Source organism: Trichoplusia ni, chromosome 9 (genome assembly GCF_003590095.1).
Source record: "Trichoplusia ni isolate ovarian cell line Hi5 chromosome 9, tn1, whole genome shotgun sequence".
NCBI classification, from domain to species: domain Eukaryota; kingdom Metazoa; phylum Arthropoda; class Insecta; order Lepidoptera; family Noctuidae; genus Trichoplusia; species Trichoplusia ni.
Genome location: NC_039486.1, coordinates 2354045 through 2372419, shown reverse-complemented (window position 1 = coordinate 2372419; position 18375 = coordinate 2354045). Strand labels below are relative to the sequence as shown.

At 32.7% G+C, this 18375-nt stretch overlaps 2 protein-coding genes and 1 long non-coding RNA gene across 4 annotated transcripts in view; 2 read left to right on the top strand and 1 right to left on the bottom strand.

Annotated features, from left to right (window-relative positions):
• Nucleotides 1–18375, top strand: part of LOC113497152 (CUGBP Elav-like family member 1) — a 340295-nt gene that overhangs the window by 167798 nt on the left and 154122 nt on the right. The gene's annotated exons all lie outside the window — the stretch shown is intronic.
• On the bottom strand, nucleotides 256–1426 carry LOC113497155. Of its 2 annotated transcripts, XM_026876562.1 has the most exons (4): nucleotides 1212–1426; nucleotides 1122–1179; nucleotides 837–953; nucleotides 256–751 (listed from the first exon to the last, which is right to left on the bottom strand). In XM_026876562.1, coding segments are annotated over exons 2-4 (462 nt in total). In that variant the 5' UTR covers nucleotides 1124–1179; nucleotides 1212–1426; the 3' UTR covers nucleotides 256–408. The 2 variants fall into 2 exon arrangements, with proteins under 2 accessions (XP_026732363.1, XP_026732362.1); XM_026876561.1 differs by having other exon boundaries at nucleotides 1122–1426.
• Nucleotides 1972–2819, top strand: LOC113497158. The gene is made up of 3 exons (XR_003400873.1): nucleotides 1972–2069; nucleotides 2153–2257; nucleotides 2429–2819. It is a non-coding gene; the product is annotated as an uncharacterized LOC113497158 (long non-coding RNA).

Genomic DNA, 18375 nt, shown 5'->3' with positions numbered 1-18375 from the left:
CGATAGGAACCAACAGGCAATGTTTGTAATGTTTTCGTTTTTGCGCGCTCACAACTGGTTCTGTTGTCTGATCCAGACTCAAACGCAGTATGCTTTTTCATCGCAATAACGATAGGAACCAACAGGCAATGTTTGTAATGTTTTCGTTTTTGCGCGCTCACAACTGGTTCTGTTGTCTGATCCAGACTCAAACGCAGTATGCTTTTTCATCGCAATAACGATAGGAACCAACAGGCAATGTTTGTATTTTAAATATGCTATTGCGCGCTCACAACTGGTACAATCGTCTGTAACACAGACTGGTACGCAGTATGCTTTTTCATCGCAAGGCACATAATAAAAAACAAACTAAAAGTGTAATAATATATTGATTAAATTGTATTTAAAATATGCGACAAGTAATTGATCTTATGCATTAGACGAAAAAAACGTTGGCGGCTTCATAAACAGCTCATCTGCAGACTGCACGAACGCTTGGAGTTTACGCCACTGGATGGTGTCACCGTCAGTCTGGAGTTTTAATCGAAGTAGCGCTTTCCTCCATAGTTCTTGAGAGTCTGTTTCACGAGCGTCATTAGTTTGATACACCTTGAGGTCAATATAGTACTCGCCGGAGGTGATTGCAGTCCGGCGCTCGTTGCCGTTTGCTAATCTTGTAACGAAGAACGTAGACAACACAGGCGTTGACGAGCCATCACATTCATCGCTCCGTTCATGTCGGAGCCCGAATATATCTGTCTTATTTTTTTTGCTGCAACAAGGAGTAAAGAATAATATTAACACGTACTCGTATATTCATTATAATTTAATATAATTTTATTGTACCGTATAGTTACCTTATAATAGCAGATTTTGTGGGTGTCTTGCGTTTGCCTGTCGATGTTGTCCGTTTATGGGAACTTTCTATTTTACGTTCATTGTTGAAGGGAACGATGTCACTCTCGCAGTCCGACCTGAAAGTTTAATTTATCAATTGATTATAAACATTTATTAAACGTTATGTTACTCACACATTAATTTCATATAAAACGTTTGTTTTAAATAAAATTGAACAAGGTTCGATTACATCAAACACTGAAAAATCAAGATAGAAATTAATCGAGTAATAATATAGTACTTACATCTTTACTGGTGTGAATTCTGGCAAATTAGGTGGCGATGAAGTACGAGTATACTAAACTACTAAAGATATATACTACTACTATACTAAAGATATTCAGAAGTAAAACTTTTGTTTTGTTGAACGATTTACTTTCTAGATTTTAGCTGAAAACCAGTAGCTGGGGTATGGTATTGAACCAAATATTATATCAGCACTAGAAAGTAATGATCGCTAACCAACATGTCTTTGCTTATAAGCAAATGTGAAGTGTTACCTCGAATAATTTAAAACGTTCGCAATCAAAGCAAACATTATAAACGACAATACAATTTATTATGTACGTATTATACTCGTGTAAATCCAAAAAAGTATCGACTAAGGGATTCTTATTGTAATGCAATATTTCGCTTTATGTGATCACGTTACATCGTATGATTTTTTACTCATTGCTAATTTAGCAATTCGTAAGGATTATCATTTTTATAGATATAATTATATTATGATTATATTTTATGAATTATAGTTATTAGGCTGATAGGAGAATATGAAAATATAAAGTAGACAAATAACACCGTCTGTGAGATTTTTTGCCAAAGTAAAAATTTATTAATATCTATTTAACCAAACGGATCGCAGATTTTAATATGCTAAAAATAATTAGTTTTGAACAAGTACTCAACTTTAGTCATTCATTCTGCATTATTTTTAACAAGCTACAACTTATTATTTCTGTAATGATAATATTATTTATATTCTTTGTGCGACAACCCTACGTAAAACAATGCAAACAACAATAATTGCAATTTGAAACTTAGGTACATTTATAATTTCGTAATTTTTGTTGCATGTTAGACCTATGTCATAATTAATAATTTTCACTCACAGTTTACTTACTAAACTTAACTAAAATTAATAAATCTCATGAATTACCTGTAATTCGAAGAAACTCTTGTCTCAACATTGTAAGGTAAGTCTTTAACTATTTAACTAATTGCTTCACGATCATTAACACCTATGGATACTTAAGCTCATGTATTTTTGTTTTTTCAGGACTCCTAAATGTTAAAATTCCTTAATACCTTTGGGAAACAGAGATCGTCGCACATTGAATAAGATCTTACAATTTACGATTAAAAATACGATATAAAAAAGGAGGTAATGATTTTCTTTTGGTTTTTAAAATAGATTTGAGCTATCTTAAATAATAATATTATAATCACAGGTTTTTATGTAAAGAAATGACCCCGGTTCTTGTACCGCGTACTTAAGTCTAAATTACATTTTTGTGTGTACACTATTTCTAACCTAAGTTTTATGGTTTTTCAGAAGCAGAATAGAGCCGTTACTTTGGTGCTTGTGATGAAAATATACCATAGTCTAATAGTAGCAGCAGTCAACAGATCCTGTGATTAAGTTTTAGTTTTTAAAGTAGTATTTACACGAAAAATATACCTCGCAGGTACGATTACTCTTTTATAAGTTTCAATAGATAAAATGCCATTCTGTTCGGTTTGCAACATTGAAGTGGATTTTCGTCGTTGGAGTAACCATTTGCGAACTAATAAGCATAAAAATAATAGTACTATTCACATCAATGATAACGTCGCAATAATACATTCCTGTTTGAAAGGACGTATTACAAGTTACCGGATAGCTACACCTAAAACGGAAATAAATATTTACCCAGAAAGCTTTTTAAACATTATTAATGATCAAGTTAAATCTTTAATTGATAGTTCGCTTCAAAAACATTATTCTGTTAAAATTAATTTTGAATATTTCGCTAATTTTTTAATGTTTAAAAATGACCTCCAAGAGTTAAAGTCTTTTGCAACAAAAAATTTTATTATTCATTTAAATTACAACTTCAAATCTTTCTATGAAAAAGCTGTATCGATAATATTAAAAAAAATTGATGACTTTCAAGAAAGGGACAGCGGATGGACGTTTTTGAATAATTCACATCTAGAAATAAATATTAATAAATATCAACCTCTCAGCGGATCGCAATTTATAGATTTACCTAAATACATTAAAAATAAGAAAGCATGTTTGAATATTCAAAATAATGACGAGTGTTGTTTTTTGTGGTGTGTAGTTGCTGCTTTATACCCAACGAATAGACATCCTGAAAGAATAACATCGTATCCTCATTTCCGCGATGTCTTGAACGTAAATGATATCCAATTGCCAATCACTTTTTCTGATATAGATACTTTTGAAAGGAACAATCCTTTTTTAAATATTTATATTTACGGTTTAAGAGGTAGAAAGACTATAACAGGACCTCTATACAAATCTGAGAAAATTAATCATAAATCTAAGAAAATTCATTTACTGTTTTTAGAAAATTCGAATTCATCTCACTATTGTCTCATTAAAGATTTACCACGCCTCGTAAAAAGCCAAATAACAAAGCATCATAGTAAGATATATTTCTGCGAAACCTGTTTAGTGTTTTTTTCCAGTGAAGAACGTTTTGAAAATCATTTGTGTGCAGGAGTTATTACTGTATTGCCTGATAAAGGAACATTTTTACAATTCAAAAATTATAATAAAAAACAAGACATTCCTTTCATAATCTACGCTGATTTCGAAACATTACTCGAACCGATTTCCGGCCATGAATCGGACACCGCTAACACGTCACGCTTACAACGACACGTTCCTTCAGCCTTCGCGTATAATATTGTTTCATCGTGCGATGATAATTTTAATGAATTCAAAACTTATCGTGGAATTGATTGTGTATCGAAATTTATAGAGTTCCTTACTGAAGACGTCAAAAGAATTTATAACATATTAACTCAAAATGTTTCGCTTATATTTTCTGAGAAAGACGGAATTGATTACAAAAAAGCTTGGAAATGTCACATATGCGATAATCTGTTATGGAATAATAAAGTAAGAGATCACTGTCATATTACTGGTCGATATCGCGGTGCAGCTCATCGACATTGTAATTTACAATATAAGCTACCTATGTTCATACCAATATTTTTTCATAATTTATCAGGATACGACTGTCACCTTTTTATTAAAAAGTTAGGTGAAACGCCTGGCAAATTAAATATCATCCCTAGAACCAAAGAAAAATATATATCATTTTCCAAATTTATACATATCGACGAGAATGAATACGTACAAATTAGATTTTTAGATTCATTTAATTTCTTAGGCACTAGTTTAGACAAGCTATCAAAGACTATGCGAATTGAGGATTTTATTAGCTTACGCTTTCATTTCCCTATAAATGATCAGTTTAATTTACTTACCCGAAAAGGCATTTATCCTTACGATTACATGAGCAATTGGAATTGCTATGAAGAAAAAACGTTACCGCCGAAACATTTATTTTTCAATTCCTTAAGTAATGAGCATATTTCACAGGAGGACTATAACCACGCTAACTCGGTATGGACCAAATTTGGCATAAAAACAATGGGTGAATATACTGACTTATATTTAAAGACTGATGTACTATTACTTACGGACATATTTCAAAATTTTCGAAAAACTTGTAAAGTGCATTATAAGCTCGACCCTGCGTTTTATATTACTGCTCCTAGTTTATCGTTTGATGCTATGCTTTTAAAGACGGGAGTTAAATTAGAACTTATAACAGACTTATCTATTGTGCGGATGATTCAAAGCGGTATAAGAGGAGGTTTATGTATGTGTTCCCACCGCTATGCAAAAGCTAATAATAGATATATGTCATCGTATGATGCAGTGGAACCACAGTGTTTTATAAGTTATTTAGACTGTAATAATCTTTACGGCTATAGTATGTGTCAGTATTTACCTCACTCAGGTTTCCGATTTTTAAATCAACACGAAATAGATCAGTTAGTCGTAGAAAATATTAGAGATAACGCGGAATGGGGTTTTATACTTGAAGTAGATCTCTTATACCCTGAAACGTTACATAATTTACACAACGACTTACCTTTCTGTGCTGAAAAATGTAAACCCCCGGGCGGTAAAACAGAAAAACTTATTGCAAATCTCTACAATAAGTATAAATACGTGATTCATTATGTACACTTAAAGAAATGTCTTGAGCATGGTTTATTATTACGTAAAATACATAGAGTCATTACGTTTCGACAAAGTGCATATTTAAAGGAGTACATCGAATTAAATACCAAATTACGACAAAACGCAAAAAGTGTTTTTGAGCAGGATTTCTTTAAGTTATTAAACAATAGCGTTTTTGGTAAAACTTTAGAAAATACAGAAAAAAGAGTGACTGTTCATTTAGTGAACTCATGGAATAGTCCAAATAATAAAACCAAAAAATATACTTGTGCTGAAAAACTCATAAGCAATCCTTATTTTCATAGTGCTTCAGTTTTATCGGAAAACTTAGTAGCAATACAAATGAAACCTGACCGTTTAAAATTGGATAAACCGATATACATAGGCTTTACTGTATTAGAACTATCTAAATCACATATGTATCATTTTCATTATAACATAGTTAAACCTTTTTACGGCGATAGAGTAAAATTATGCTACACTGACACGGATTCTTTTGTATACATTATATACACGGATGATTTCTATAACGATATAAAATATAATTTTTTACAGTACTTCGATACTAGCAACTATAACATCAATAATAAATTTATGATACCGCAAATAAATAAAAAAGTGCCGGGATTATTTAAAGACGAAATGGGTGGCGAGCTGATTACCGAATTTGTTGGTTTAAGGTCAAAATTATATTCAATAAAAACGATGAACAATGTCATTAAGAAAGCAAAAGGTATTAAGTCTTGTGTGGTCCGTGATTTAACTATTGATAATTATCAGCATGTATTATTTAATAGAGACATAATCCATCGAAAAAATATCTTATTCAAATCAATTAAACATGAAATATTTACACAAAGTGTGAATAAAATAGCACTATCAAGTAACGATGATAAACGTTTAATATCCAAATGCAATGTTGCAACCCAAGCGTGGGGACATACTTCCATCTTAAAAGGTTATTTGACTTGATGTTATCTCAATGTGTTATCATTTAACGTACATAATATAAGTTATATTATTTAAGATACAAATGAGCTGTAATATTATAGAAACAAATATGTTATTAAATAAAATACTTGTTTGTAAAACAGATTGTAAATACGTATAAATTAAATTTTGTTGAGTACAAACTTGTTTTATTGAATTAGAAGAGTTAAATATATAATACCTGTACTTTTGACATGTGTTTTATTTTCCATATGTCTTGTAATATTTGTGATTGCAATGATTCAATATAATACATAAGTTTGTAGTAGGACGAGTAGACACTTGTACTATGTTGCAAGTAAAATATTATGCAAGATTGTAGTTTATACTTTAGTCTAAAACCGTTATGTAATATGGAACTCTAAGTATATTTACGAAAGAGTGGTTTTCAAACAATTTATATACAGACCCAAATAAATGCAAAGCTAACAATTTTAAAGCCTTATATAAAGTTGATTGTTGGTTGCGTTTTTATTATTTACAGACTATTACTATAATATAGTATATGTGACATTATACATCATCATGTCAACGGTAAGTTAGATATTGTAATCTAACGTTAACCTACTAGTGGATTATGTACACCAGTATTGATTATTTATTTTTGCGTATCTTCTTGTTTCAGATATCTGACTCAGAAATTGTGTTTAGCCAGTATGCTCAGGATCCTTACGAAGGATTCTCTGAGCTGTGTCGCACTGAACCAGAACAATGTAAAACCAAAGAAAAAAAGCAGAAGCTGCGTCGCAGAGAAACTTTAAAAAAACAGAATGCCACGAAATCTTTTGTTGTCAGCCGATTACAACGACGAGGTCTTAAGTTAATCAAAATTGCTGTTATTGATCTCTGCAACAACAATAGTTCTCAAACAAATGACAGCGATAGTGAAAACGAGAATGTTGTGATAAGTGCTCAGTATATTGTCAGGGATGCCATGGACAGTGTTATGGATGAAACAGAATCATTAGTTAAAAAGATCTCTAAATCTTTAATAGACAGTGATTTTTGATGATATCGATCTAGAATTATATTCCGTTTTTTATTAATCTTATTTATATTGGTTATTCGTTTCAATTTAATTTTGTAATTTGTATACGATGTATAATTTGAATTAAAAATACAATTATAGATAAAAGTTGTTTTATTTAAAAAATATATCTTAAATAATATATTTAATTACCACTCCAAATACTTTTTCAAACATAATACATTTTTTAGAGCACATAGTTTAGTGTGTACACTACAATTAAAATTAGTTTTTATTTACAAAACTATTTACTTAATGAGTAGGTACACATTTTACCATTCTAAATACTTTTTTATACATAACACATTTTTAAGTGCACAATGTTTTGCATGTATATTACAATTAAAATTAGATTGACCAACACAATATTTTTTATACAGCTCTGAGAAATTGATACAATGTGTTGTTCCAAGGTCTGATACCACACAATCCTCACAAAGATCATTTATCCACTTTATCTTTTCAAAGCCATTTACAATAATTTCCTTATTTTCTAGATATGGAACAATTATTCGTTTAAACTCTCTGTAGTCAATGTATCCCTCGTTCCAATAAATACCTTTATGTCTTTCCAACCATTTAACTTGTCTCTTTTCGTCGCTTGTCAAATATTTAAACAAGTATGGAGGTTTTACTAAAAATGTTTGAGTATATTCTCGAGTAGCAAAAGCCAATTCCTTTATTATGAAATTGTTATAAAGATCTTTAAAACCTTGAACATCTATTATGATAGTATTTGGATTCATGATATTTTTCTCACAGTATTACTTAAGGGTTTGTATTCAATGATACAATCGTTCAATATGAGACAATATGCTGAAGTTTGGTCTGGTATCTCCGCTTCGCACTCAATTTCTACTCTCACATCGACAACAGGGCCTGTTTTTACGTTGTCCGCTTGTCTAGAGCAATCGATTATAAATAGTGGTGCTATATCTCTAAATTGTTTCTGACTTAATAATGGCTCCGAACGGCGTCCGTAATAAGACTGTTGAAATCGGATGTATTGCTCATATAATAAAGCGATTCTATTATTCGCGAAACTAATATTAAGGTTTTCATACGGGAAGTAAGTCGAATTTAGATATACTTTAACATCCCGAACGTGACAGTGATCAAACTGTGACATATCAGAACTTGAATTATTTTTTCTGTTTGTTTGTAAACCAATAATTACGTATCTTGGTTTCTCTATTTGCGATGAAGTTTTTATAGACCAGGTGTGTTTCGTAGTTTTTGGTAGAGCTGGGTATTCGTATAAATCCCAATTTCTAAATATCATCTGAAGAGGTCGATCTTTTTCTAACAATTTTAACAAACTTATTTTTTCTTTGTCCGACACTTTAACATGCGGTACACGCCATATAATTTTATTGATCTTTATGTCGTCAATTACTTCACCAGTATTCAGTTTCACTGCATTTAAGTTCGTGTTACTTCTTAGCAATATCAGTTCATGTCTACTGTTTATAACAATTTTCTTAAAATCTTCAGCAAAACCAAGTATGTTACATAGTGGTATAGAAACGGAAAAATTACCTCCATTAATATTTTTTATACCATCAATGTTCCAGCCCCATGCGTGAGATAGCTTTGATTCACTTTCATTCATCGATATTAATGATTTCATGGTGGTAGTAACTCCCGCATTTTTTATTTTATCAATCTCCACGCCATTTAATTCGTACCTTATATCTTGGAAAAGATAGAGTAGAGCATTATTAGTAAAATGAACAGTGCTCGCGGCTTCTTTTGAATCCTTTTTATTAACAACTATGGTTCCTTCCAAATACAAAGTGCTTGCTGACGGTAGTACATACAAGTCCTGTTGGTTGATAGGTATGCGTATCTCGTCATTCCTGTTAAAACTAGTCACGTACGGTTTATATGAATGGTATTCGATGCCTTCAACAGTATTGTCGTAGGTTGGTGCGGATAAAACATCTAAGATATTCATTTTAGTAAACCGATTGCTTTAAGAAATGCTTTATTTTCTCTTGTTAATTTTATTATTTTCCTCGAGCTAGATCTTATATGACTGGGAGCTTGATGTAAACTGAGGACTTTTTCTGGTTGATATATATATTTATTATAGTCAATCATTTTTTCTTCTTAGATGTAAATACAGCTGTACTTCTTCACCGCGTAAATTTATTAGTTGATTGTTTATGTCCAGTAACCGTATATGTATGCAGCTTATGTTGTTTTGGTTAATCGGAAAGTATATTGCGTTTTTAGGAATTTCTATGATTCTATATCCTGGTGGCACGTTGAGTGCAAATTCGTGGATAATGTGACTGGGCTCTCCGTTTATGTACGAACCACTGACAATATCACATTCAATCCTGATCACGGTTGTTGGTAAAATGTTAACTGGGAACTGTGAGACATGCAATTTATTAGCTTTCAAGATCTGCTTATCATACCCTAGTAGATTTCGAAAAGTGTCTTCCTTATCGAAGTTTATATCTTTTGAACAGAGTATTGTAGTTTTTAGAGTATTGTTATTGCATCGTAGTTTTATCGATGCATTTTGTATTTTGGATTTAATATAATCACTAATATCTTGAAGTTCATAAGTTCCTTCGGGTATTTCAATTACTTCCTCGGATCCATAGTAGAACTTATTGTTCTTTTTATCAATATTTGGAATAGAATTAAACGTTGAGAAATGCAATAACGCGCATTCGTACTGACCGTTTAATTGTAATGTGTTTGGATAGTATGTAGACAAATCTGATGAGTTTCCAGTTATTGACAAAGTGAGGGACATCTTGAGAATGATAAAAATGAAAGAATAACATATTAATTTATACACGTTTATTTTTCCAAAAATTCCTTAGATATTCTAAACATAAGTGTCCACAATTCACAGAATTGAATTTTTGGTATCTTGTGTAGTTATAAAAAATATTATAGTTTTTTAAGTACCGTATCAATTCGAGAGGCGGTTTTAAATCACCAAAGCTGTCAAAATATTCACAATAATTATTAAATTTAACATAAGCTACCCAATGCGTTCCTTCATTTTTTGAATTGTCCAAATTCACAATAGCACATTCAACCTGTTTAGGTTTTCTCGGTAGCTGATCTTTCATGTAAACTCCTCGAAAGTATGGCAAGTCGCGTGCGTGCTTTTTGATATCAATATCAGTTAATGGACGATTAGGTAGCTCTCTTATCAGTTTTTTGATGAATTTATAAACAAACCTGTACCATTTTTATGTGGTTTAATGTACAACCCTTTTCCTATAGCTAATGCTTCCATAGTTTTATTGTGTCGTTCAGTTTCTTGTAAATTTTTTTGAGCTGTTCTATAATCGTTAACAGTTTTTGCGATACCAGCAGCACCACCCGCTAAAGATCCTAATGCCGATAAACCAGCAAAAATTGGGATCAAAGGCAGAACTCCACCAGTTTTCGGTATGGGTATGACCCGAGGAACTCGTACTTTCTGTATGCAAGGAAATATTTTTCTTGCAGCCAAGTAAGCGGCGTTTATAAGAGCCTTACTGTCCTTGTGTTTTAGTTTTCTAATTTTTGATCTTATTTTCGACACAAAGCTGTTAAACGTTTTAATTCCTGCACCAGACTTTATTTTGGCTTTCATGACTTTGCTCACTAACCATGAGCTAAGTTTTTCCCCTTTTCCTGCATCCTTAGACCTAAGTCTTTGTTTAGCCATGTTTAACAGTTGTAAATCGGCTTTGTGTCGATTAGGTAAATCTGTATGGTTCTGATATGCAATATCGTGATGCATACAAGCTTCGTCTAACTTGTTTACGCCTCGATCTCCACGTAGTAAACGTTTTTGAAGTTTAGTACCTGGTCCACAATAATTGTAACCAGGCAAATGAAGTTCAAAGGGTAAATTATTAATCACACTATTTACTAGTCCACCACCTTGCATCGTTCAAAGCAAAATGAAAGACATGTAAGAAATAATAATGTTTATATGAATGATTTGATATCTACTTTTTATCAATTCACAATCGCAGCTCTGTTGATCCAACTATTTTCTGCGTTACTTAAACCTAACCATTTTACAAACAATTTATTTCCTTTTCTTTTTAAAACTTTTTCTATCAAATAAACGCTTGGGAAATATGTTTTTTGAAGTTCCGGTTCATAAAAAGTTCCTAAAATAGCTTGTTTTCGTTGATCTTCTATGTGATACGTTGTGGGTGTGGTATTGTTAACTTTTTTTATGGTAAATATTTCAGTTGACCAATTAGGAGTATATCCCTTTTTAAAAACATGCTTGTATTTACTAATCCGAACACTGTCACCAACTTTGAACTTTGGTACGCAACGAAAAGATATGTGCTTATGTGATCTTTTTATATTGTCTTTTACGTTTAACTCATTGCATTTATTTACTTCAACAGGTTTGCATTTAATAGTACGGTGCTTTGTGTTGTTATACATTTTCAACGTATCTTGTAAAACCGTTACATACCACTTGTAGTTTCCGTTCATACTAAAACACTTATACAATTTATTTTTAATAGTTTTTATCAAACGCTCTACAATTGAAGCTTTCTTTGTAGAAAAGGTCGAGTAATGGTTAATATTAAACCTTTTCATGAGCATTTGGAATGATGTATTATAAAACTCTGTTCCTGAATCTGTTTGTAAATGAACTGGTTTGCGTTGACTTTTATTGAGTATGTTCTCAAATGCAGTAGTAACATCAATTTTATTTTTCGATTTGAGCGGTTCTGCCCAGGCGTATTTTGAGAAACAATCAATCACCAATAATATGTAATTGTAACCTTTGTTGTATTTTCTTAAATTTTGCATGTCCATTAAATCGGCTTGCCACAAATCATCAATCCCTTTTAAAATGACAGATCGTCGATTAAAATTTTTTCTCGCTGCTTTATGGATTTCATTTACAATTTCTTGTTTGGACATTATGATGACTTTTTAGGTGCTAATAAGTTATCTACAGCTGTTTTTGTGTAAAACTTATCTTCTAAATGAATGGAAACTTCATATATCTTCGCTTTTAAAGTATTTTGTACATCGTCCATAATTCGAGCTTGCATTAACAGCATGGCTTTATGTAAATCTTTTGTTATTTTTGTTATGAATTGATCGACATAGACCTTATTTACAGCGTCATCTGGCTCTACAGGAGTTCTGACACCTCTTAACGTTGCAGCTTTCAAATCAAATTCACCATTTTCTGTTTTTGTCAATGAATTATCATTACTCTCGAACAATTCTGTCAATCGCATTCTTTTATGAATATAATGACCAAATTTGTCTATATTCATTTTAAATGTAGTAGTATTAGTATGCTTTTTATTGAAGGGTTAACAGTAAAATGAAACGTATGCAGAGGATGGAAGATATTTATTAACTGATAACCTTACTTTCACGTAATTCTTCAATGATGGATATTATTTCATTGTCCAGCCCAGTGTTGCCAGCGTCTCGTGAAGCAATCAAAAGTTTTAATCTATCCACTAGTTCGTTTGGATTGTCCCAATAAACATAGTCTACGTTTTTTCTCCACACTTTTGTCAAGGGTAGTCCATTTCCCTTTGGTTGATTATAGATCTGATTTGTACTTTGTAATTTGAAAAGAGGTTTAATAATTTGCAAATATTTTTGTCCTTTGCTACTTTTGATGGGTTTGTTTGGTTCAAAATCTCGACGATGTGCATTTGTATCGAGCAGCATGGACTTGTAATGTTGCATATCATTATCTGTCACTATACTCAAGTCTACATCTTTTTTTAGCAGCAACTGTTTCAAACCGGGTGTATTACGATATTTGCGACCCGCGACTGTAACAAAATCGTCACCAATCGTAATGCTAGCTGAACCTAACATAAGTTTTCCACGCTCTATCCGAACACCGAATGGTACATCATGTAGTGCTTCAGGAGATAGGGACCAAGATGATGTATCGCATTCTTCGTTCTTATCACCCATGGATTGAAATGAAGATTCACTGTCGATTTCATTTTCATCACTGCTTTCTTCGTACTTTCTGCTACTAGAGGCTTCATTGTTTAATGTATGACTGTTTTCCAGGATTTTTCCATTTTCATTAGAAGTAGTTTCATTACTGGTGTTGCTTAGTAAATTAAGTGATTCGGTTATAGGTTTAAAAACCGTTTCTAATGCTTGCTTATTGCCAATCTCAAGCTCTCTCATGGCGCGTACTTTTTTCTTTACAGCCGCTGAAGCATCTACTATTTGTCTTTTCAATGATTTTTCCATCGTTGATAAATGTATAGTTATCTCATAAGAGTTGTTAAACGAGTAATAAGGTAACAATGTCAGGAGTCTTAAATATATATCATTTTCTTATTCAAAGACGACAAATGTGTCAAACTTATTTCTATAACATCCATTATTTTTAGGGCAATCTTTATTTATTACCAGAAAGTTGTAAGGTTCACTCCAAATTGTAGAACACATTTCACGAAACTGAGCCCAAGTCATATCTGTATTAACGTGTTCTTCATATATATGCTTCAGATTAATATCATCCTGCTTAAATAGTACGATAAGGTTAGCGTTGTCTCTTACTAACTGTTTTGGCACTTTACTATACGTTTGATTGAGATAAAAACAATCGATATTTTTGTGTCGACCCATTGCAAAGTAATCTCGCATGTTACTTTGATTTTCACATGCAACGTCATCAAATATTATGACAGAGTTCGGTTTAGCATCCTGAACACTTAAAACGTCTTCATTTCCATGATATTTCTGAAATGAAATACCTGGAACTCGTTGTAAAACACTTTCCAGAAATCTATACTTAAGTTGGTGCAAAGTTTTTGAATAAACGTAAACATTTTGAAATTTTAAACCATTTTCATGGATAAGAAGACCAATGAGCAAATTTGTTTTTCCACAATTTGACGGACCACAAATTATACAACGTACTATGTTAGGTAATAATTCACTATGACGAGTATGAGTCTTGGGAATATCATCACAGATAGTGTTTACATTCAATGATTGGGGTTGTTTAATAAACTTCATGTCTAAGAATGGTAAAATACGTTCATAGCCTTCACTTATAAACTTTTTTGATCAATCGAATCACAAATTACACATGGTAAGCCTGTGAGAATACTCGACTAAATGGATCGAGTCGATTATCGGATATTGAATATACTCTACCACTATCGGCTGCGAGGCGCAACCGCCGAGCGACCAGCCACCATTAGGCGTTCTATTCCATGATATGTGTCGCTCATAACCTATTGGGCATTCTGTCCCACGACGCGAATGCGCATGCATGAGCGAAGGAGTGGGACAGAATGCCCAATAATATACTACTGGCCGGATGTCCGGCGGGAAATATAAGATGTAAATCCAGACAAGAGCTATTTAAGTCACACTATGATGTCATGTTGCCTTTGTTATTCCACTCGGATTTGACAAGGCAGCCAGACATTTTAATGCCGTTCTTCAATATTGGGCTCCAATTTTGATATTTAAGTAGTCATTTTAATGATTATGACACGAACAACACATCGGTATGAGCAGAAAACCCATACAACGATCGCTCAATGTATGAGTTGGCAAAATGCTTAGTTAAACACTAGTAGTGTCACAAACAGAACAATTTCGATTATTGCAATTGTTAATAGTAGAATTGAGGCCCAGGCGTTTGGCTGAGAACTGCCAATAGTGTAGGTGATTACAAGCAAATTAAACTTGAGAAGATCGTGGTTAAGCTTCAACTGCACAAGTTGATAACAGGTTAAGCTACCCTTGATACTGACGTTCCGTGAATGGGTGGTCATATGTGACTTAAAAGGTTTAATTGGAAATCCCGGCTGTTTAATTTCTATCGGTCGTGACGTGAAAGCAAGTCTGACAACAGTCAATATGGGGTGTTGTAATGGCAAGTCAAATGGCAGTCATTCCTTGCAAAACACGTACTTTAGCTGCATCTGATTAGACTGGAAGCTAACCATCATCGTTGAAAGAAGTGTTATTTATTATTAAACGAAAGTATTCTTTTAAAAAGTACTTTATTTTTAAAGGTAATTTTATTATCTCCTAAGGTAAAAATATAATTTCTCCTCTTAAATTATAAAGGCAGTATACTTTTTGGCAATCCTTGTAATGAATACTTGTCATAAGTCCCAGCAAACTTCATTTAGTCGACTGATTTAGTTGACGTCGACCGAAGTATTAGTCGAACTGTTAATCAATTTTTAAAAAATTGCCTCTGAATACTTAGCTTGTAACTGAAAACATAATTTGAAGTTTCTTCAATTTCGGGCCCGCAGCAAACCACAATATAATCAACTAAAATATTTATTATATTATAAAGAAATCGCTGCAAAGTAGATATTTGAAAAAAAAAAAAAAACAAATAAAAGAATAGAAAACATTAAACCTCGGACAGTACTCGAACCTGTGACTCCTGGCTAAAAGCACCAGTCATGAGTCACCAACTGACCTACCGAGGTCAGTGACCAGTTTGAAACTATCCATGGTGTTTTCTCATAAGATAAAGTAATATTTATATACAGAACCATAGAACAAATACCCCAAAACCGACTTGACAGTTTCCTAATTAACCAATTTTATACAGCTACCATTTAATTAATCGATCTTGAACAAACTCAATGTAATATTTTTTACGACTTTTTGTTTGTTTCGAAAAACTTTTTTACGAGTAATTAAAATGAATGAAAATTATTTAGAGGCTGAGAGCCATTAAAATCTAAGACGCTTTTAAAATTATTTTATGGGTAACTTAAATATTTATTACGAGAAATTGGTTTCATTTATGAATACTTGAAAAATATTTTAAAAGATATTGTAAATGGCTCTTGTTGTAGTAAAAGAAGAACTATTAAAATATTATGAAACTTTGATACTTTCTATGTACTTTTGTATTATTATCATTTACTGTTTTTAGAGAAAAATGAGGACAAAGCCTTTGCCCATGATTGGGACAACATAGGCTCATAGTAATGAATTTTAATACTTTCTATAGTGTATGAGCAGGAAAAAAAATTATTGGTAATGTCTCAAGACTTTTCAGAATTTTTCCGTAACTATGGTATTTTTATTGATAACTTCTAAACCTTGAGATAGATTACTGCAAAAACAAATAGCTGTTAATTTGAGCCAATTTGTATCGCTTGTATAGATTCTGTCTTTAATTCTACCTTAAAGTTCTCTTGTTTTCTGCATGAGCCGTGATCAAACCCAGACAGGTTTCAGGTGCAGTAATGTAGCTATTGAACACCATTTGCGGACAAATGTATGAGTTGTCACGTCCTACAAGAGAAGCGGACAGCTTCCAAACGGGTTCCCGAGGAGAGTGCTTGTGTTATAGAAACGATGTTATCGCTATCTCAGATAAGATTCATAGTTTAGAAGATGGTTTTTTGATGGTTATAATAAGTTTTCCGCTATAAACATTTTCAGTAGATCAATTATAAAAATGATTTCGTATCCGAAATGCACGAAGATATAAACAACTTTATGCAGAAACACCGAAGCAAACAATTTGTAGGTTGTACATGAATTCAAATATTTGCTCAGTGCAAGGGTCTTACCCGCAACCCTCAGCGCTTAAACTAGTAATTAGTAACTTAACTGAGCCATACACTAAAGTTCTATTTAACTTCAACCACAACACAACTTATACAAATCCTATAAACGTCCCGTACAAGTTGGCAGCGGAGAGTTAGGAATTTAATAGGAACAAAACCGAAATGAACTGAATTAATGTAAAGCCGTATGCATCCACTAACGACCTGGCCGGAGACTAGACCGGATCCAAGTTTAAACGATGTTATAACGACACTTTGTAACGGCACTGTATTTCTAAATCGCCCGGAATGCACCTCTTACGCGGCCGAAGGTAATGCCTGGAAATATACGAACGCGGTTCGTGGACGCAGCCGTCGCGCTTTGTAAAAGTTTTCATATAATTTTGTGTTTACTGTCTTGAGAAAGTTTGGTGTTGAAATAACTTTCAATAAAGGTTTTTTTTTTTATTATAACTATCGTGAGACTGATTCATTACCAAATAATGCTCGCGATCCCACCGCGTCAGCTCGTGATTAAGGACTCCTGTTGGGTCCGAAACTAGTCGGGCACTCCCGTTAAATTCTTGTGAGTAAACCGTTGCATCATTTAATAATAAAGGTTATCTTTAAAAAGGTTTTCTGTTTATTGTTTTAGGTGAAATGTTCTTTTAAATTGGTTCTATCTTTTACGCTGTCTTTGCAGACATTAATTATAATGTAAAATGTCACTATAATATTTTATTTTGAAAAGATGTATGGAGTAAACTATGGAGTTTCTTGCCGGTTCTTCTCCATAAGAATGACACTTTGGAACCGTGCAACTAGAGTCAGTAATGTAACGTTTTAAAGGTGCCCGAGATACGGCCGATTTTAAATAAAAACTTTATGATTTTGATTTTGACGATACCTGTAACACGATCGCTTTTGGGTCGCATTAATTTAGCTCGTCGTATTTACTCATGTAATACACAAAGAGTTTAGTTTACCAACACCATTGAACACATCTTAGTTTTAATGCGACCTAAACTAAGGTACCACCGACGCTTAGACGAGTAAGTTTTCCTAATGTTAAATGTCTCTACTTAACATAAACATTGTGACATTTTCTGGGTAGAAATAGAAAATAGTAGATACGACAGTACTTTTATACGTTGAAGCGTTTACGCCCAGAACACGGTCCCGTGTACGTTGAAAGGCAAGCTTCCAAGCCGCAGTGGAGCTTGCAGGTGTTCCACCAGAAATTGTTTCTCCCCTCCAATGTAAATATTAGTTAATTAACTGTAAACCGGCTCGGCCGCCCCTGGCCCGTTCACTGTTTGACTTGGGATTCGAACTTAAAAACCTAGCCGTTCTCAACCTATTTGGATAGCTTCCGACAGTTTTGCGAAACGTTGATTTAAACTTGGTGACTTTTTTGTAATTGATGTTGATTTTACTATAGTTGTTAATGGTTTGTGAACTGAAGTGTTTTGGAAGGAATAGTTTGTTTTTTTTGGTGTAATGAGATTTCTTGGTAATTTTTTGAAGATGGTTTTAGATATCTTTGTTGGAGATAATTAGAAAACATTTAAAATTATCATAATATATTTTCGTGCAATATGGTGGATAGTGAATTGATATAGAAATACAAGTACCGACTGTTAAATACCTAAACTATATCGAAAGAAAATGACGCCGTAGTA